This window comes from Scardinius erythrophthalmus (genome assembly GCF_964197995.2).
Source record: "Scardinius erythrophthalmus genome assembly, chromosome: 19".
In the NCBI taxonomy this organism is placed as follows: domain Eukaryota; kingdom Metazoa; phylum Chordata; class Actinopteri; order Cypriniformes; family Leuciscidae; genus Scardinius; species Scardinius erythrophthalmus.
The window spans coordinates 32,479,981-32,495,442 of record NC_138239.1 but is presented as its reverse complement, the minus strand read 5'-3'; the positions used below and the strand labels follow the sequence as shown (position 1 = coordinate 32,495,442).

At 37.4% G+C, this 15,462-nt stretch overlaps 1 protein-coding gene across 4 annotated transcripts in view; it reads left to right on the top strand.

Annotated features, from left to right (window-relative positions):
- The window catches only part of arel1 (apoptosis resistant E3 ubiquitin protein ligase 1), a 71,333-nt gene extending 61,243 nt beyond the window's left edge, over window positions 1-10,090 (top strand). For all 4 annotated transcript variants that reach the window (XM_081394404.1, XM_081394401.1, XM_081394402.1 and 1 more), the window contains 11 exons: window positions 864-1,005; window positions 1,097-1,218; window positions 1,416-1,491; window positions 1,601-1,710; window positions 1,934-2,113; window positions 3,011-3,136; window positions 4,149-4,278; window positions 4,363-4,421; window positions 5,617-5,706; window positions 8,419-8,594; window positions 9,138-10,090. In XM_081394404.1, coding sequence (XP_081250530.1) covers window positions 864-1,005; window positions 1,097-1,218; window positions 1,416-1,491; window positions 1,601-1,710; window positions 1,934-2,113; window positions 3,011-3,136; window positions 4,149-4,278; window positions 4,363-4,421; window positions 5,617-5,706; window positions 8,419-8,594; window positions 9,138-9,240 — 1,314 coding nt within the window. In that variant the 3' untranslated portion in view covers window positions 9,241-10,090. The remainder of the gene's footprint in view (window positions 1-863; window positions 1,006-1,096; window positions 1,219-1,415; window positions 1,492-1,600; window positions 1,711-1,933; window positions 2,114-3,010; window positions 3,137-4,148; window positions 4,279-4,362; window positions 4,422-5,616; window positions 5,707-8,418; window positions 8,595-9,137) is intronic.
- The last annotated feature ends 5,372 nt before the right edge of the window (window positions 10,091-15,462 follow it).

The window sequence follows — 15,462 nt, the reverse complement described above, 5'->3', positions numbered from 1 at the left end:
TTGAACGTCCAATGATGCAGTGAAGCTTCAGTTTACGCATTGAAGGCATCATAATCTTTGCCAAAATGCCATTATACTTCAAAGAATCCATGACGCCAGTCACGTGGTCTAGATTATCACTTTGTGCAGCAGCAAAGCACCCCCATAACAAGACTGCCCCACCTCCATGTTTGACAGTGTGGATGGTGTTCTTGTGGTCATAAGCTGTGCCTTTTTTGTGCCAGACATACTGCTGAACCATGGGTCCAAAAAGTTCCAGTCAGCCTTTTTTGTTCTCTTGGTCAAGAATGGCATTCGTTGAGGTATCCAGGCATGAAGTCAATGCTCGTTTAGTGTTCTTCTCATAGTCTTCACTGAAATTGTGTAAACTATTCAATTGTGTAAACTCAATTGAATGAAATTTAATTGAAATTGTGCTAGTTCTTGTCACAGCTAAAGCTAATCAAGTGTCGTTATAGAGTTCCTAAAAGCTTAATTGTGTTTTAACACAATTTTGTACCCTACCAAACTAGTAAGTGATATATCAACAGCAATGTTGAAAGGGGGTTGAATAATTATGGCATAGCTGTATTATGAAAAAAAACATAGAAATATTACATAATATATTAACATTATCACTTTTAATATGTCAAGTGTTATACATGTTCTTTGTTTTCTTTTTTAGCTTTAGAAAAGCTTGCATTTGTAAATTTCTGTGGGGTTGAATAATTTTGATTGCAAGTGTTTGTGTGTGTGTATATATACAGTGTGTGTATATATATATATATATATATATATATATATATATATATATATATATATATATATATTATTTTTATTTTATTTTATGGTATATTTCATTTCTACTCTCCTGTCTCTGGCAGTTCACGTACCATGGACCAGATCCTGTTCATAAATACCTAACACTGGTGGTAGATGATGGGATTCAACCTCCAGTAGAGCTCAGCTGTAAGGACAGAAATATCATGGCTGCCACCTTTATTCGATTTCTCCACAAGAACATTGGTTAGTATGAGTCTTGGTTGTCAGTAAATACAAACAAATGTAGACGTGTTGGTGTGTTTGATGTGTTGAGTGTTATTTGTGCATCTTCTAGGAGGATCAGAGACTTTTCAGGATAAAGTGAACTTTTTTCAGCGGGAGCTGAGACACATTCACTCAAAGAGACCTCGCACTAAAACCTGCCTGAAAATCAGCCGTCCTTCTTTGCTTGAGTCGGTGAGCAAATCTGGAAGATGATTACACATGGGCCATATAAAACAAGTTTCAGAACAATATAGAAAGACCAAAGTTCCTAAATACTCATACTCACACAAACCTGCCCCATTTATTTCTTGGAATCTTTTATTTCTTTTGTGTAGTACAGACACAGAATTTTGTAGGAATTAAAAGAGATGCTTTCCCCCCATTTTTAGTCTCTGAAGGCAACACGGAACTTTTCTGTGTCTGATTGGAGTAAGAACTTTGAAGTTGTGTTCCAGGATGAGGAAGGTTGGTTAACTGCTTGGTGTTAAACACAACTGTTAATAAACAGTGTGAATAAATATAAATCCTATTTAAAGGTTAATTTGTTCTGTTTGTGTTTGGCTGTGTTTATTAGCTCTGGACTGGGGAGGGCCAAGGCGTGAGTGGTTTGAGCTTATCTGTAAGGCTCTGTTTGATACCAATAACCAACTTTTCACACGCTTCAGTGACAACAACCAAGGCTTGGTAAGTCAGTATCTACCTCTGTTTAGTTTTCTGTGAGCAGAAAAACTTATTCTCATTTCTCTGTGTTCTGTAAAGATTATATAAAGAGTTCTGGTATAGGAGAAAGTAATTGTAAAGGATAAAATTACACCCATCACCTTTAGTGAACTGCAGTAATATAGACATTGACTTTTGAATGTTGCGAGCTGTCATCTGATGAGCTTTTTTTGTGTTTTTTGGGCAGGTCCACCCAAACGCTGAGCGCCCCCCTCACCTTAGGGTGAAGATGTATGAGTTTGCAGGACGAGTGGTGGGGAAATGTCTATATGAATCAGCTTTAGGTGGGGCCTACAAGCAGCTAGTACGAGCCCGATTCACCCGCTCCTTCTTGGCTCAGATTATTGGATTACGAATGAACTATAAGGTGACAGTTGATTCATAGCCTTCTAATAAATGTTTATTTTAACCTGTACTGATACATTCTTCATTTACAATTGAATACTATTTTATGTATAGTCATGTGTCCTCTGTTTGGGAGCAAATTTTGGAAATCATACCTGCAAACTTGTCTACTTTTGTCAAAATTCACTGTTCTGACATGAAATCATTGGGGAACTCTACAACATTGGCACTTACAGAAGCTGTCCTGACTGTCTTCAGAAAAGTTTTGATGGCGTTTTCTTTTCACCTTACCTCTGTAAAGTAGTGTTTATAAGCACAGCTTTTATTTGTGTACAGCGGAAACCGCTGTATTTCTGCTTTCCAAAAGCACTTTTCATTCAGCCTGGCTGCTGTTTTTGTTCAGATCAATTACAGTATATATAACATACAAAATTATTTATTAGGCTGAAATCTGAGTTTTATCATTTTATAAAACTTTTAGTTTTTGTCAAAAATTGTATTACCTGAACTGTAAAAATGAACTGTAAAATTGTTTAAATTCTAGTTTTTATGGTCATTTTACAGCTTAGAATGTTACCATAGACATTGGTGTTGGTTCAAATAATGTTGCTAACGACACGACATGTAGTTCTATTCTAATATCAGAATTTTTTATTTTTTTTTCAAACTGCTGATTCTAAGAAACCCCCCCCCACACACACACACACACACACACACACACACACACACACACACACACACACACACACACACACACACACACATACACACACACACACACACCTACACACACACACACACACACACAATATCTTTTTCGTTGGTCCAGAGTTTGCAGGTATGCAAATACATCACTTACTCTCCTTTGATTAATTTATCTTTATGTTTGTTTCATTTTTGTTGTTCTTTGCTCTGCCAGTACTTCGAAACAGACGATGAGGAATTTTACAAAACTAAAGTCTGCTTCATTCTGAACAATGATGTCAGTGAAATGGACCTGGTGTTTGCAGAGGAAAAATATAGCAAGTCGGGACACCTGGAAAAGGTAATCCTCATTAATTCAATGACAAATTGATTTAAAAAATGAATCTGCTCCATTGAAATCTTGATTCCAAATATCATACAGTTCATTGCATGTATGCATGGAAGTGCTCTTAAGGCAGAAATGTCCAATCCTGTACCTGGAGCGCCAACGTCCTGCAGAGTTTAGCTTCAGCCAACTCAGGGTGCTTTCACACTGGGTTCATTTGCTGCGGGCCGAGCTCGAGCACGATTGTTCCTGGCGCCCCCTGAAGCGTTGGTCTGGATTCACACTCAACTTGATTCTATCGGACCCTGGTGCGTTTGCGTAGAAATAATAGAAAACATAACGTGGGTCAGTGTATTGTGTTTTTTATTAATTTGGTGCTATTATGCGCAGGTGAATAAACGACACAGGTTTACTGTTACTTAAGGTGGCCTTCTGCTGCCTGCGAACGGACTCTTTTGAGGAGACAGTGGATTTCCAAATTTGTTGCCCTGATTGCACACGCTATGCGCGAATACACTGCAGGCTCATTCTCGCTCGTATCCAAGGTAAATAATCAACACTATCATCCCTTACATGTGTTTAAAGACATAATCAGCAAAAACGCATGTGCAGGTCACTTTACTTCCTGAACAAGTGCGTACCCGAGTCCGTGTTGCTTTCACATTCACACGAATCACGGCACAGTTCAGGAGCAACCGAACTCAGACCACCTCCTCCAGGTAGTCTCGGGTTCGGTACCCCAGTGCGCACCCGGGTCCGCATGACACCGTTCACATTAGTGATTTTTCATGCGAACCGTGCCCCGTTCCGAACTAAACTGCCAGTATGAAAGCACCCTCAAACACATCTGCCTGGATGTTTCTAGTTAGTCTGAAGACCTCGATTAGCTGTTTCAGGTGTATTTAATTAGGTTTGGAGCTAAACTCTAAGACAATGGCCTTCCAGAATCAAGTTAGGACACCCCTATTTTTTGAAGATACAGGTGAATGTTAGTTGTGCACCTTCACTGAGAGTAATAATGTTACAGGTAGTGGAATTGATATCTGGTGGTGCTCAAATTGCTGTGACCAATGAGAATAAAATTCACTACTTAAGCCTGTTGGCCCAGTACAGACTAGCCAGTCAGGTACGAGATGAAGTAGAGCACTTCCTCAAAGGTAAGAGCCCATGATCAGACTCTTGAATTCAGTGTCTTTATGAGAAGACAATCTCAAATGAACTAACTGACCTCTTCTGTTCAGGTTTGAATGAACTGGTCCCTGAAAACCTTCTGGCCATATTTGATGAGAATGAATTGGAGGTGAGAACAATAGTTAACATAGCTGTTTTCCTTTATCTAAGTACAGTTCAGTTGACATGTAATATATCTACATGATAACCATATCTCTGTATCTTTGGATTTCAAACCACAGTTTGATGAGCTGTTCCTTAAACATCCCCTGATAAACATTCAACCAATACTTCCTTTAGGGAAATCAAAACTATTTATTTTAAATGGGATCATTTTGTGTCCATTCTTAAGTTGCGATCACATTTGCAAATTTAATTTAACGAAATTTATCAAGATTTCAGGGCCAAAAAGATCCATTGTCAACAGTGTTTCCAACTTAACAACTTTGTTGCTAATTTAGCGACTTCTCAGATCCCTTTAGTGTCTTTTTCCAAGAAAAGAGTCCAAAAAACTAGGGACAACTTGAACAAACCTTATCTAGTTTCCAAGACTCACCAGTAGTGCCCCATGAGCATGAGGTATTGCTTACCCTTCTGTTTAGTGAGTGGCAGAGAGGAGCAGTTAATGATGTTATCTGTCTGCGAAAAAAAAGCTTTTCTTTTGCACAGTCATTGTTTGCTTTATCTTTTGTCTGTGGAGATTTTGTGATTGGAAGTGATTGTTGATTCAATATGTTGTCTTAATAGGCTGCATTTCAGTCACTATTTCATAATCATCCCATTGTCTCCAATAGAAAAATATATAACTGAGAATAGTTTCATTGGTAATTCAGCTGTATTGAAATACAGTATGTAAGCACAGGGAGTAGGAGAAAAGCAAACAAATGTAAAAAACTGACAACAGCCAGAATGCGAATATGACGCTATTATGTCATGAATATTGCTTTTTCAAGCAGGCTTTAGTTACTTTGCTCTGAAAGTAGTTGACAAAAGTGATTGTCAAAAGTGTAGCTACAGTATGTATGAAGTTTAGCAAGTCACAGAAGTCAAACCAAGCAGCTTTTGTCGGTGAATGGGGCGAATCTTGACCAATTTGAACACGAGCGAACTCTGCTCAGAACAAATTTCGCCCTCACTTTGAACTCCTGATCGGACACATTCCTATTTAAATGACTGGATTTTTCTCATGAAATTTCACCAAGCAATGGTAAATGTGACCGCAACTTTAACAATCATTTAAACAATTAACAGTTTTTTTTTTTTTACAGACTCCCCAAGTCGATGTGTAAAAAGTTAAACGTTTGACTGTTCTGTCCTGTTCTCAGTTGTTGATGTGTGGTACAGGAGATATTAACGTACAGGACTTTAAATCTCACGCTGTTATTGTTGGAGGGTCATGGCACTTCAGAGAAAAGGTGAGTGATTTAACATTTAAAAAAGAATGTATTTCATTAGTTTTTCAAGGTATGCAGCTAACATGGGTTATATACACGGATTAACAATAAAACCACTGACAGGTGAAGTGAATAATATTGATTGTATCATTGCAATGGCACCTGTCAAGGGATGTGATATATTAAGCAGCAAGTAAATAGTCAATTCTTGAATTCCATGTGTTGGAAGCAGGAAAAATGGGCAAGCAAAAAGATCTGAGCGTCTTTGACAAGTGCCAAATAGTAATGGCTAGATGACTGGGTCAGATCATATCCAAAACAGTCAACAGCCAATAGTCTTGTGGAGTGTTCCCAGTATGCAGTGGCTAGTACCTACCAAAAGTGGTTTGATAACCCGGTAAACCGGCGTAGGGGTCATGGGCACCCAAGGTTCATTGATGAATGTGTGGAGCGAAAACTAGCCACTTTGTTTTGGATGTTTCAAGGGCAACGATGCCCTGTTTGTGCTTTTTCATATGTGTGTGGAAGGGATGCACATACCAAAATATTTTGAGGTTTCGCGAGCCTGCATAACTCAGCAGCACTGAATAAAAACTCTGGCGTTTTGAGCGGTGAGACTCTGACTAACTTAAATACCTCTGGTTTGCCATTGCGTTCAAGAAATCAACTGTCTGTGAATGGTTACATTGCTCACCGCTGCAAAAATACTTTGAAAATAGATTCATTTGACATTCTCCATAGCACAAACACAAATGCATAGGAGCATTTGCCAAATCTGTTTTGCCAATATATTATTACATTATCAGCTTAGGGTGCTCTTGCTTGAGTTTGAGGGTGCATAGCGTTTGAGGGTGCAACCCGTAGAACTGGGCCTGGCTGAAGCTGTGGGTGAACAAGGCATGGCTGCAGAGTGTGAGTTGCTCCGTCTCACATGCAGCCTCGGAGGGAGAGAGATTCTATCTATGCAATGCATGCCAAAGGACTGCATACTATATGGATCCATTCTGAATTATTAAACACACCAAAATACAAATGAAAAATAAAAACATTCTGAATGTGTGGAAACTCAGCGATCTTTTTTTCTGTCAGAACAAGCAATCGTGTCTATGTTTGAATCGTCTGATGTTCGGGTGTACATAAACACCACACTGATCCTCACAAACTTCTCTAAAACATGCTTCTTCGGTGAGCATACATTATAAAACACCCACAGAACATTTATTATGACAACTACGCGAATATTTTGAACAGTGTTCATGCAGAAATACGTTAAAGCGATCAATGAGCCGAGAGCGCACATACATGGTTTGTTTGCGCATCAGTAATAACGGGCTCATGCATGCCTAATGTATGACTCCTGTATGTCACTGTAATCGTCTTCACCTTTATTACAATCGTAATAAAGTGGACCGTGGCCCTTAGGCTGAAAACCACTGTTCTATGTGACTCTCAGGACACGCCTCAGTCTCTGTAGTGTTGTGAAAAGTCATATTCACGTAGCAGCAGTGGTGATGAGAGAAGTATCCACTTGAGAAACAGTTTAGAGAGGAGAAATCAATCTACATAGAAAATATTGGTCACAAATTATTGATCACTTTCTAAATAATAAAAGTATAGCGCATCTACTAATAATTTTAAATAAATAAATTGTTTTTTACAGATGCAAATATATGTTAGAAACAATGCATCGCGATTTCAAAGCCAACTTGTATCTGATACACACTTTTTTAAATCGATGCATTGCATCATTAACTTTTATGCCGATGCACTGATGCGAATCGGTGAATCCTACCATACCTAGTTGGTACTCAACACGACTGCTGATGGGTGTGAAAAGGATTTGATTAAGAGCCAAGAACAGCATGGCGATTCTGTTCTGCAAAAACAACTATAGTGTGTGTTTGTGTGTGTCAGTTTATTTGCACACTATATGGCTGCCAAGCAGCCTAGCCCTAGGCTAGCCTACACTGTCAGAAAAAAATCAGAACATTTTTTACGACAGCTTGTCACTGGATCCGCTCTTCACACCATGGCACTTCTCCAAGTTTACCAAGTCAAAATCCTCTGTCTGGACTGGACCCAGCTGCCTTTAAAGAGCTGTGCGGCGCAACCAGCCTCACCCTGCGCACTACTAAGTCCACAGCCCAGGCAATCACATGAGCAATGGCCAATATGGTGGTCCTCAAGTGCCACCATTATTTAAACTTAATGTCTTGAAATGCCATTTGTCGTGCACAGACGTGATCCAATCAGGCTTCAGTATTCTGAGACACAGAGTTTCCCCCATAGCGTCAGCAATAACTGACACAATGTTTGTTCCCGTTATCTCATGGAATTGAGGTTACATTAGTAAACGAAATGATATTGAAGCTAATGGGAGTGTAGCTACTTATTGGCTCTTAGGGGGCAATCACTTATTCACACAGGAACATTGGGTATAACACATACTGTATATATTTAATGCATGACAGTTTTGTGTTTTTGTTTGTGACTGGTCAATTAAATGCATTATAGGCTGTGCTTGAAGACTGAAAATATGCTAAAATACAGAAAATCAGACTGGTGCCAAACATTATATTCACAATAGTATGATATCTGATAATGCCTATCTATGTTGTATATTTTGTATATAATGGTTTGATATTGGGAATGTGTATGAGTTCACATTAATATGCTGAGAGATCACAGCAGGGGATGAAAGTGTGAATTTATCCTGATTCTCCTGTTGTTTAGGTGATGAAGTGGTTCTGGGCAGTAGTGTCATCCTTCACACAGGAAGAACTGGCACGTTTGTTACAGTTCACCACTGGCTCCTCGCAGCTCCCACCTGGCGGCTTCAACACTCTCTGCCCCTCCTTCCAGATCATAGCAGCTCCCACACACAGCACGCTGCCCACTGCACACACCTGGTGAGCACAAACACACCAAACATTCCCTCACTTCAACAGAGGGACCAAAATCTAATTCCCAAAATTAAATGTGAAATTAATAGTCTAGAGAGGAACATTTTGCTAAATATATACAGCATATCAACTGTTCTTCAATATTTAATGTATGTAATCTGTCAAAATAAACGGACGGCCTTCAGATTTTTCCATCCCTGCTAAAAGCATTCAGTCAATGAAAGAAAATGTACGGTTAATGCTACCCCTTGATGGAACAGGTTTCCTGAGAGCCAGTATCCTGCAGAGTTTAATTCCAACTCTAATCAAATACACCTGAACAAATTAATCAAGGTCTTTAGGATTACAATAAAATGACAGGTAAATGAGTTTGATCAGGGTTGGAGCTAAATTCACCCATGCAGAACCGAAACTATCAGTCTTATAACCGTATTTAATATTGTTAAATATAAATTTCTTGCAACATGAATATAATTTTGTCAGAAGTATCCATAGGAAAAAAATATCTGTTTAAATTAGGATTGCATGTTTAACTCCTTTCCTGTTCAGTTTTAACCAGCTGTGCCTCCCAACGTATGACTCCTACGAGGAGCTCCACAAGCTGCTGAAGCTGGCCATCAGTGAGGGGAGCGAGGGCTTTGGAATGCTTTGAACATCAGTCCAGCTCTGGCAGAAACAGAGAGTAATCTCCAAACCTTTTTTTATGAACATCTCACCCCAGTGCACTTTACAGTGTGCTGTAAATGACGGACTTTGATCACAAGATGCCTCTGGCAGGATTCAGGAGTTATGTACATATGTATCAAAAGATTGTTCTACAAGATGAAAATAAGAAGAAAAGCAAATTTGAGTTTTTTTTTTTTTTTTTTTTTTTTTTTTTTTTAAATAGTTGCCTATCTTTCTTGTGAGTGAAGACATAATTAAATGGCCTAAGTGTCAGGATTCTTGTTTTGCATTTGGCATAAATATAACTTTTTTTATGGAGCATAGTAGACTATGGGATATTGGGAATGACTGCATAACCTCTGCACTTGGGCCTTAACTGATCAGGGAAGGTTATGAATATAACTTCTGTTTCATTGTATACTTTATTTATACAGTGTATGCATTTCCCCTGCAACTGTTCAGTTGATATTTATGAAGAAGGGACCTTAGACACGTTGTCACATACCACATTACCATCTTTTTTCTTTTTTTTTAGTGAAATTTGTTTAATGGGAATTTCATAAATCATAAAATTGCTTTTCTCAAAAATGTCGATAGTGTTTCAGTTGCAACTGTTTTGGCGACTGTTACCCGAAACAGTTAATGTTTGATGTTTTTTCAGATGTCAGACAGCTGACTTGCACATTTATCAGATGTGGTCTTTGCTCTTCTCTTGAGCTCCTTACTTTTTATTTTGAACATTTATTATTAATGATCATATATAGGAAACTAGTTATGATCAAATTAAGGTAAGATGTACATTTAAAATATTATTACAAAAAACGTATTTGTACTACATTAACTTCTCCTTTCTACTGTTATTCTGAAATATTTGAGTAACATCTATGCATCATACCAACAAGTCCCCAAACAACAAACACTGGCTTTGCTTGTTTTATAAATAACTGATGCTCTTTTTATCATTTGGTTCAGTTAATGCCACTACAAAATTGAAGTTAATCATAGGGGAAAAATCATAATGCAAAAAGGCTGACTGTTGAATATTAGTGACCTTTTTTCTACTGTATAGAGCCTGTAGCAATATTCTATGAGGTCACATACTAATCTGGAGTGTCCTTTTGTGACCACTACAAACCATTTGCAGGGATTAAAAAAATGCTAAAACATAACTACCCTGATGTTACACTGTGCTCTTGCCTTCGTCTTATTTTTTTTTTTCTTTCTTTCTTTCTTTCTTTCTTTCTTTCTTTCTTTCTTTCTTTCTTTCTTTCTTTCTTTCTTTCTCTCTCTCTCTCTCTCTCTCTCTCTCTCTCTCTCTCTCTCTCTCTCTCTCTCTCTCTCTCTCTCTCTCCATGAAGTTAGACTAGAGTTTCAAAATTAACATTTCTGTGCATTATATGCACATTATATGAACATTATTTATTAATTCATTCATTGTAAATGTCATAAAAAAAAGTTGGGTGATGCACAATCTAAAGCATAATGCTATGGATCAGCTTAAGTAAAAGCTAAAATTCCAAATTTATTCCAGCATTAAGAAAGCATATATCAGTAGCCAGAAATAATGTTTTGAGTGTGCTAAGGGAAAAAAGGTTGTGCAAGAAATGAAGTGTAATAAAGTGCCACATACCATTATAAATCATTGCATTGATGTCTTTTAGCTCTATATTTAGACTTGTTACTTTATGACTAAATTATTCAATTAAATGAGTCTTTTATCAGTAGAGTAGTTATCTCTACTGTGTTAGTAAATATTGTGTTATGCATATTTATTCATGAAATCTGAAATTCAGTTCATTATTATAGTGCAAAGTATTAAGCATATTTTTGAGAATAATAAATTCATGCCAAAAAAAAAAAAAAAAAACACCAGTGTTTACATTCACTGGCTCAAAAATGTTATTACCGGTATGGATGAAAAATAAGTGCATTGTGTAAAACTTTTACATTTAATTCAACAATGTATAAAAATAACAATTAGTGCTATTCGTCTAACATGCTAGTAAGAAGCCAGATAATTTGCACTTAAATTATTATACTTCTCAAAAAAATTTAAGTAGATTGGGCCCACCATCGCTGCTCGTAGCTATATTTATATTTATATTATATATATATATATATATATATATATATATATATATATATATATATATATATATATATATATATATATATATATTTATTTATTTATTTATTTTTAAGGGACAAGACACAGATAATATTACTTGCCTGACCTGATTAGAACAATGGCAAAAAAAATTTAAGTAGGGAATCACTAAAACGAGAGAATTATTCTGATTTTGTGATACACTCAAAATATTCCTCAACAAATCCTTTAAATTTAATGATATTCAAAACAACAAGAATAAAAAAATAACTATAAACAAGCCAAAACGAAATAATTTACAGCAAAAGTGAAAGTAAGCAGTGTTGGGCTCACGTAACTCTCTCATTAGAATCAAAATGTTTCAACATTTGCGATGTATTTGGATGCTAAACGATTCTTTATTATAGGCTTCAGTATGATACGATACAGTATCGACGGAAAAAATCATCCTCTTCACATGCGCAAAAATGTTCTTGGAAACATCACAGTGGAGCAGTGCTTACTGTGAGTGGTACGAATTGTACTACTGACTTTAAACAGAGCAGTGTAATTTTTATATGTTAGGTTGACTATTTTATTATTATTATATTTTATTATGGCTATAATGAATAGGCTGTGATGTCAAGATTGCAATGCTGGAATCCACAATATATTGTGTGTGTGTGTGTGTGTGTGTGTGTGTGTGTGTGTGTGTGTGTGTGTGTGTGTGTGTGTGTGTGTGTGTGTGTGTGTTGTGTGTGAGGCCTGATTGAACAATGGAGACAAATACATACTCCGTCATTTTGTTCATACAGGACATCATTCAAACTGCAAAGTGTTTACTTATATTTATGTACACTCGCAATAAAACACAACATTGTGCTTTTGTCAAACTATAAACTCTTGTCAAACTGTAACCTACAACTGTCACTCAACCAAAATCACACACACGCATACACACACACACAAACATTGTTTAAAAGCAAAACATATTTATCCAACCCAAGTCTGTCGGTGCCATCTTTTGGACATTTTTCATATCGCATTGGTTTTCATTTATTGTCCTCAAACAGAGCACTAATCTGTTTATTTTTAAGTTACACATTCTACATGATTTTAAAAAGAAAAACCAAATGTGTTTTTTAGTGGTAGTATTATTTTATACAGAAATAAATTATTTATAATTCAGACGAGAATAAAGTTAGTGTAAGTTCAAATTTATGGAAACCAAATATATTGATCTGAAATATAGCACATTAATTTTAAATTCATTCAGGTTCAATTACCAAACATACAATCTTAATTTAATGTAAAGCAAACATTAAATGTAAAATATATGGGTTATATGCATATTTTGTAATAAAAAAAGATATATATATCCAAAAAGACAAGGCCTTAAACTTAAACAAGGGTTAAACTCTTGTTACTGTAACACATACATACACACACACACACACACACATAAACACAGACAGAATGAGACTTGGTGGAGTGAGGGGGAGGGGAAGGACAGACAGAGGAAGATAGAAAGAAGACAGAAAGTAGACTTTGATCATGTACATGGAATTCCATATACATGGAAATGCATTGTGTAATAAATGGAAATGTTTGCAGTTTAAAACATAGTTTAACAGCGAAAAAAGATTTATCCAACCACATTTATACATAAAACACTAGATGACACAATATACCTATTTTTAATAGACACATTCTGTTTACTTGTTGACATTACTTTAATCCCTCACTACAGCAAAACTGTTTAAGATATTCAAAATCCGTTCACAATTTAGCATCTTTAATGTATTTTCATCATGTTGAAAAAGTTTGGTGTGAATAAAATAAACCACTTAGGAAGAGTAGCTAAAAACTCAGAGTCTGAAATATCCAAGAAATCCACATTCAAACCAAAATATCTGACTTCCTGTTGGTCGGAGCTAAGGACTGTAAATTAGAAAGTTGTCCGGCTCGATGAGAACAATATACGTTGATGTGTTGCCACGGCAACAGTATCTATGATATCAATAATCCTTTCACAGGTCTACAAAGGGGAATCCCAGCCCTCACCTTGTTTGGTAAGTTCTCTCAACAGTAACTTTCCTTGTATAGTGACAGGACCAAGGAATCCAAGAGGGTCGTACAAGCCATTCACGGTAGATAGGACGCCTCTCCGACTGAAAGGCTTGTCATCGTCTGAAACATGAAAGAGTCTGTTGGAACATTCCAGGACACACCAAGACTACGTAGGATGGGAAGGCCATTTGAGAAAAGTTGCAGATCTTTAATGCCCTCAGCACGATCTTCCAAAGGAAAGGTTTCAATCACATTTAGACAGTTAGATATAATCTTGTGCAGTCTAAGGTTAGACACTGCAAGCATTTCTTGTGTACGTTTGAGAAGGTTGATCGCCTCTGAAACACCCCAAACAGCGCCAAGTACCACACTTCCTGACCTTGCTGAAGAGGTGGTGCAATTTCTGCATGCTCATTTTTTAGTAAGTTATCCATAAAATCGCGAGAAGACGTTTGAATGCATAGTCTCTGTTGTTGGGTAGACTTTGTCTGGGCTCACGAAAGGGAAGCGGAGCAACCCAACTGTTGCAGCTGTCTTGAAAAAACTCTTTTGTCCATGATCTGAAGAAACCTAGTGTCTTCCACAGATGGAGCAATCTTATGATCATTTGCAGTGTAGGAGAAAACTGAATAACCAACACTTTCACCATCCGGCACTAACAGAATGGAGTCCTCGGATGTGGTTTCTAGAGGTTGTTGCCATTGTGCATTAACATCCAACTTCTCTTTTACCTTTATTTGACTATAGCATGGACTCAGAAAGCTGTGATGGCCATTATCTAAGATGAAAGTCTTAAAAGTATGAACTGAAGATGGCCTATGAGCTCCTCTGAGACACACATCCCCAACGACAACCCAGCCCAAATCCAGTTTTTGAGCAAAAGGGCTCAAAAGGGCATGGTCATTTGGACCATTAATTTGTTTGCGTACTTTGTGTACTTGCAGGATGTCTCTGCCCAGTAAAAGAATCTCAGCATCAGAGTCGAGAGGTGGTATTTCTTGTGCTATGTGTCTCAAGTGGCTGTGATGGAACGCTGCACCAGGAGTTGGATTTTCTGTACGATTGTTTGGAATCTGATTACATTCTAGAAGAGTAGGGAGAGGTAGACTTATCTTTCCATCAATGGACTCCACAATGAAATCATAAATTCTTCTCCCCGCTGTCTCTAAAAGGCCTGCACGTGTTTTCAGTGTGTAGGGAAATGGAGTTGTTTTGATGTTAAAGATGTCAAAGAAATCTTTTCTCACCAAAGAGCGGTTGCTTTGCTCATCTACGATAGCATACATCCTCTTTGCTTTCTCTTTGTGTCCAGCTGGATAGACGGAAACTAGACACATTTTTGAACAAGACCGTGCACTCAGACCTTCTCTGCAGACTTCCGTGCACTCAGACGTAACCTCGTGATTATCTGATTTGTATTTATGCCCGCCATGCTCTGAGGTAGGGGTAGATGACTGAGATTTCCAGGGGGCAGGACCTGAATGAAAGGCCGAAGGATGACGATCACTACCGCACTCTTTGCACTGAACTTCTACAGTGCAGTTTTTGGCAAGATGGTCTGTAGAAGAACAGCAACAGTAACACACAGACCACTCTTTCAGGAACTGCATTCTATCTTGTAGAGATTTCTCTCTGAACCCTCTGCATCTTCTCAAAGGATGAGGTTTCCCATGTATTGGACAGCTTTTGTTCGGGCTAACTGATCTCTTTTCCTGTTCAGATTGTATTTTAGTTGAAGGATTAATTTGAGTCTTGTAAACAGATATTGGCATTTGTCTTTGTCTCTCAAACCTTTCTCCTTTCTCGTATTTCACATGAGGAAACGTACTGAAACTCGGATCTGTACGTGCTTTTGCTTTTGAACGAACAAAATTTGTAAACACTGAGAAAGGTCGAAAAGCAACATGATGTTCTTGCTTATATTTGGATCCAAATGACATCCACTTTTCTTAAATGTTATATGGAAGTTTTTCCACAATAGGATTCACCCCCTTAGAAGTGTCCAAATATGCCAGACCTGGTAAGTATCCTTCAAGCTTAGCAGCTTCTAGT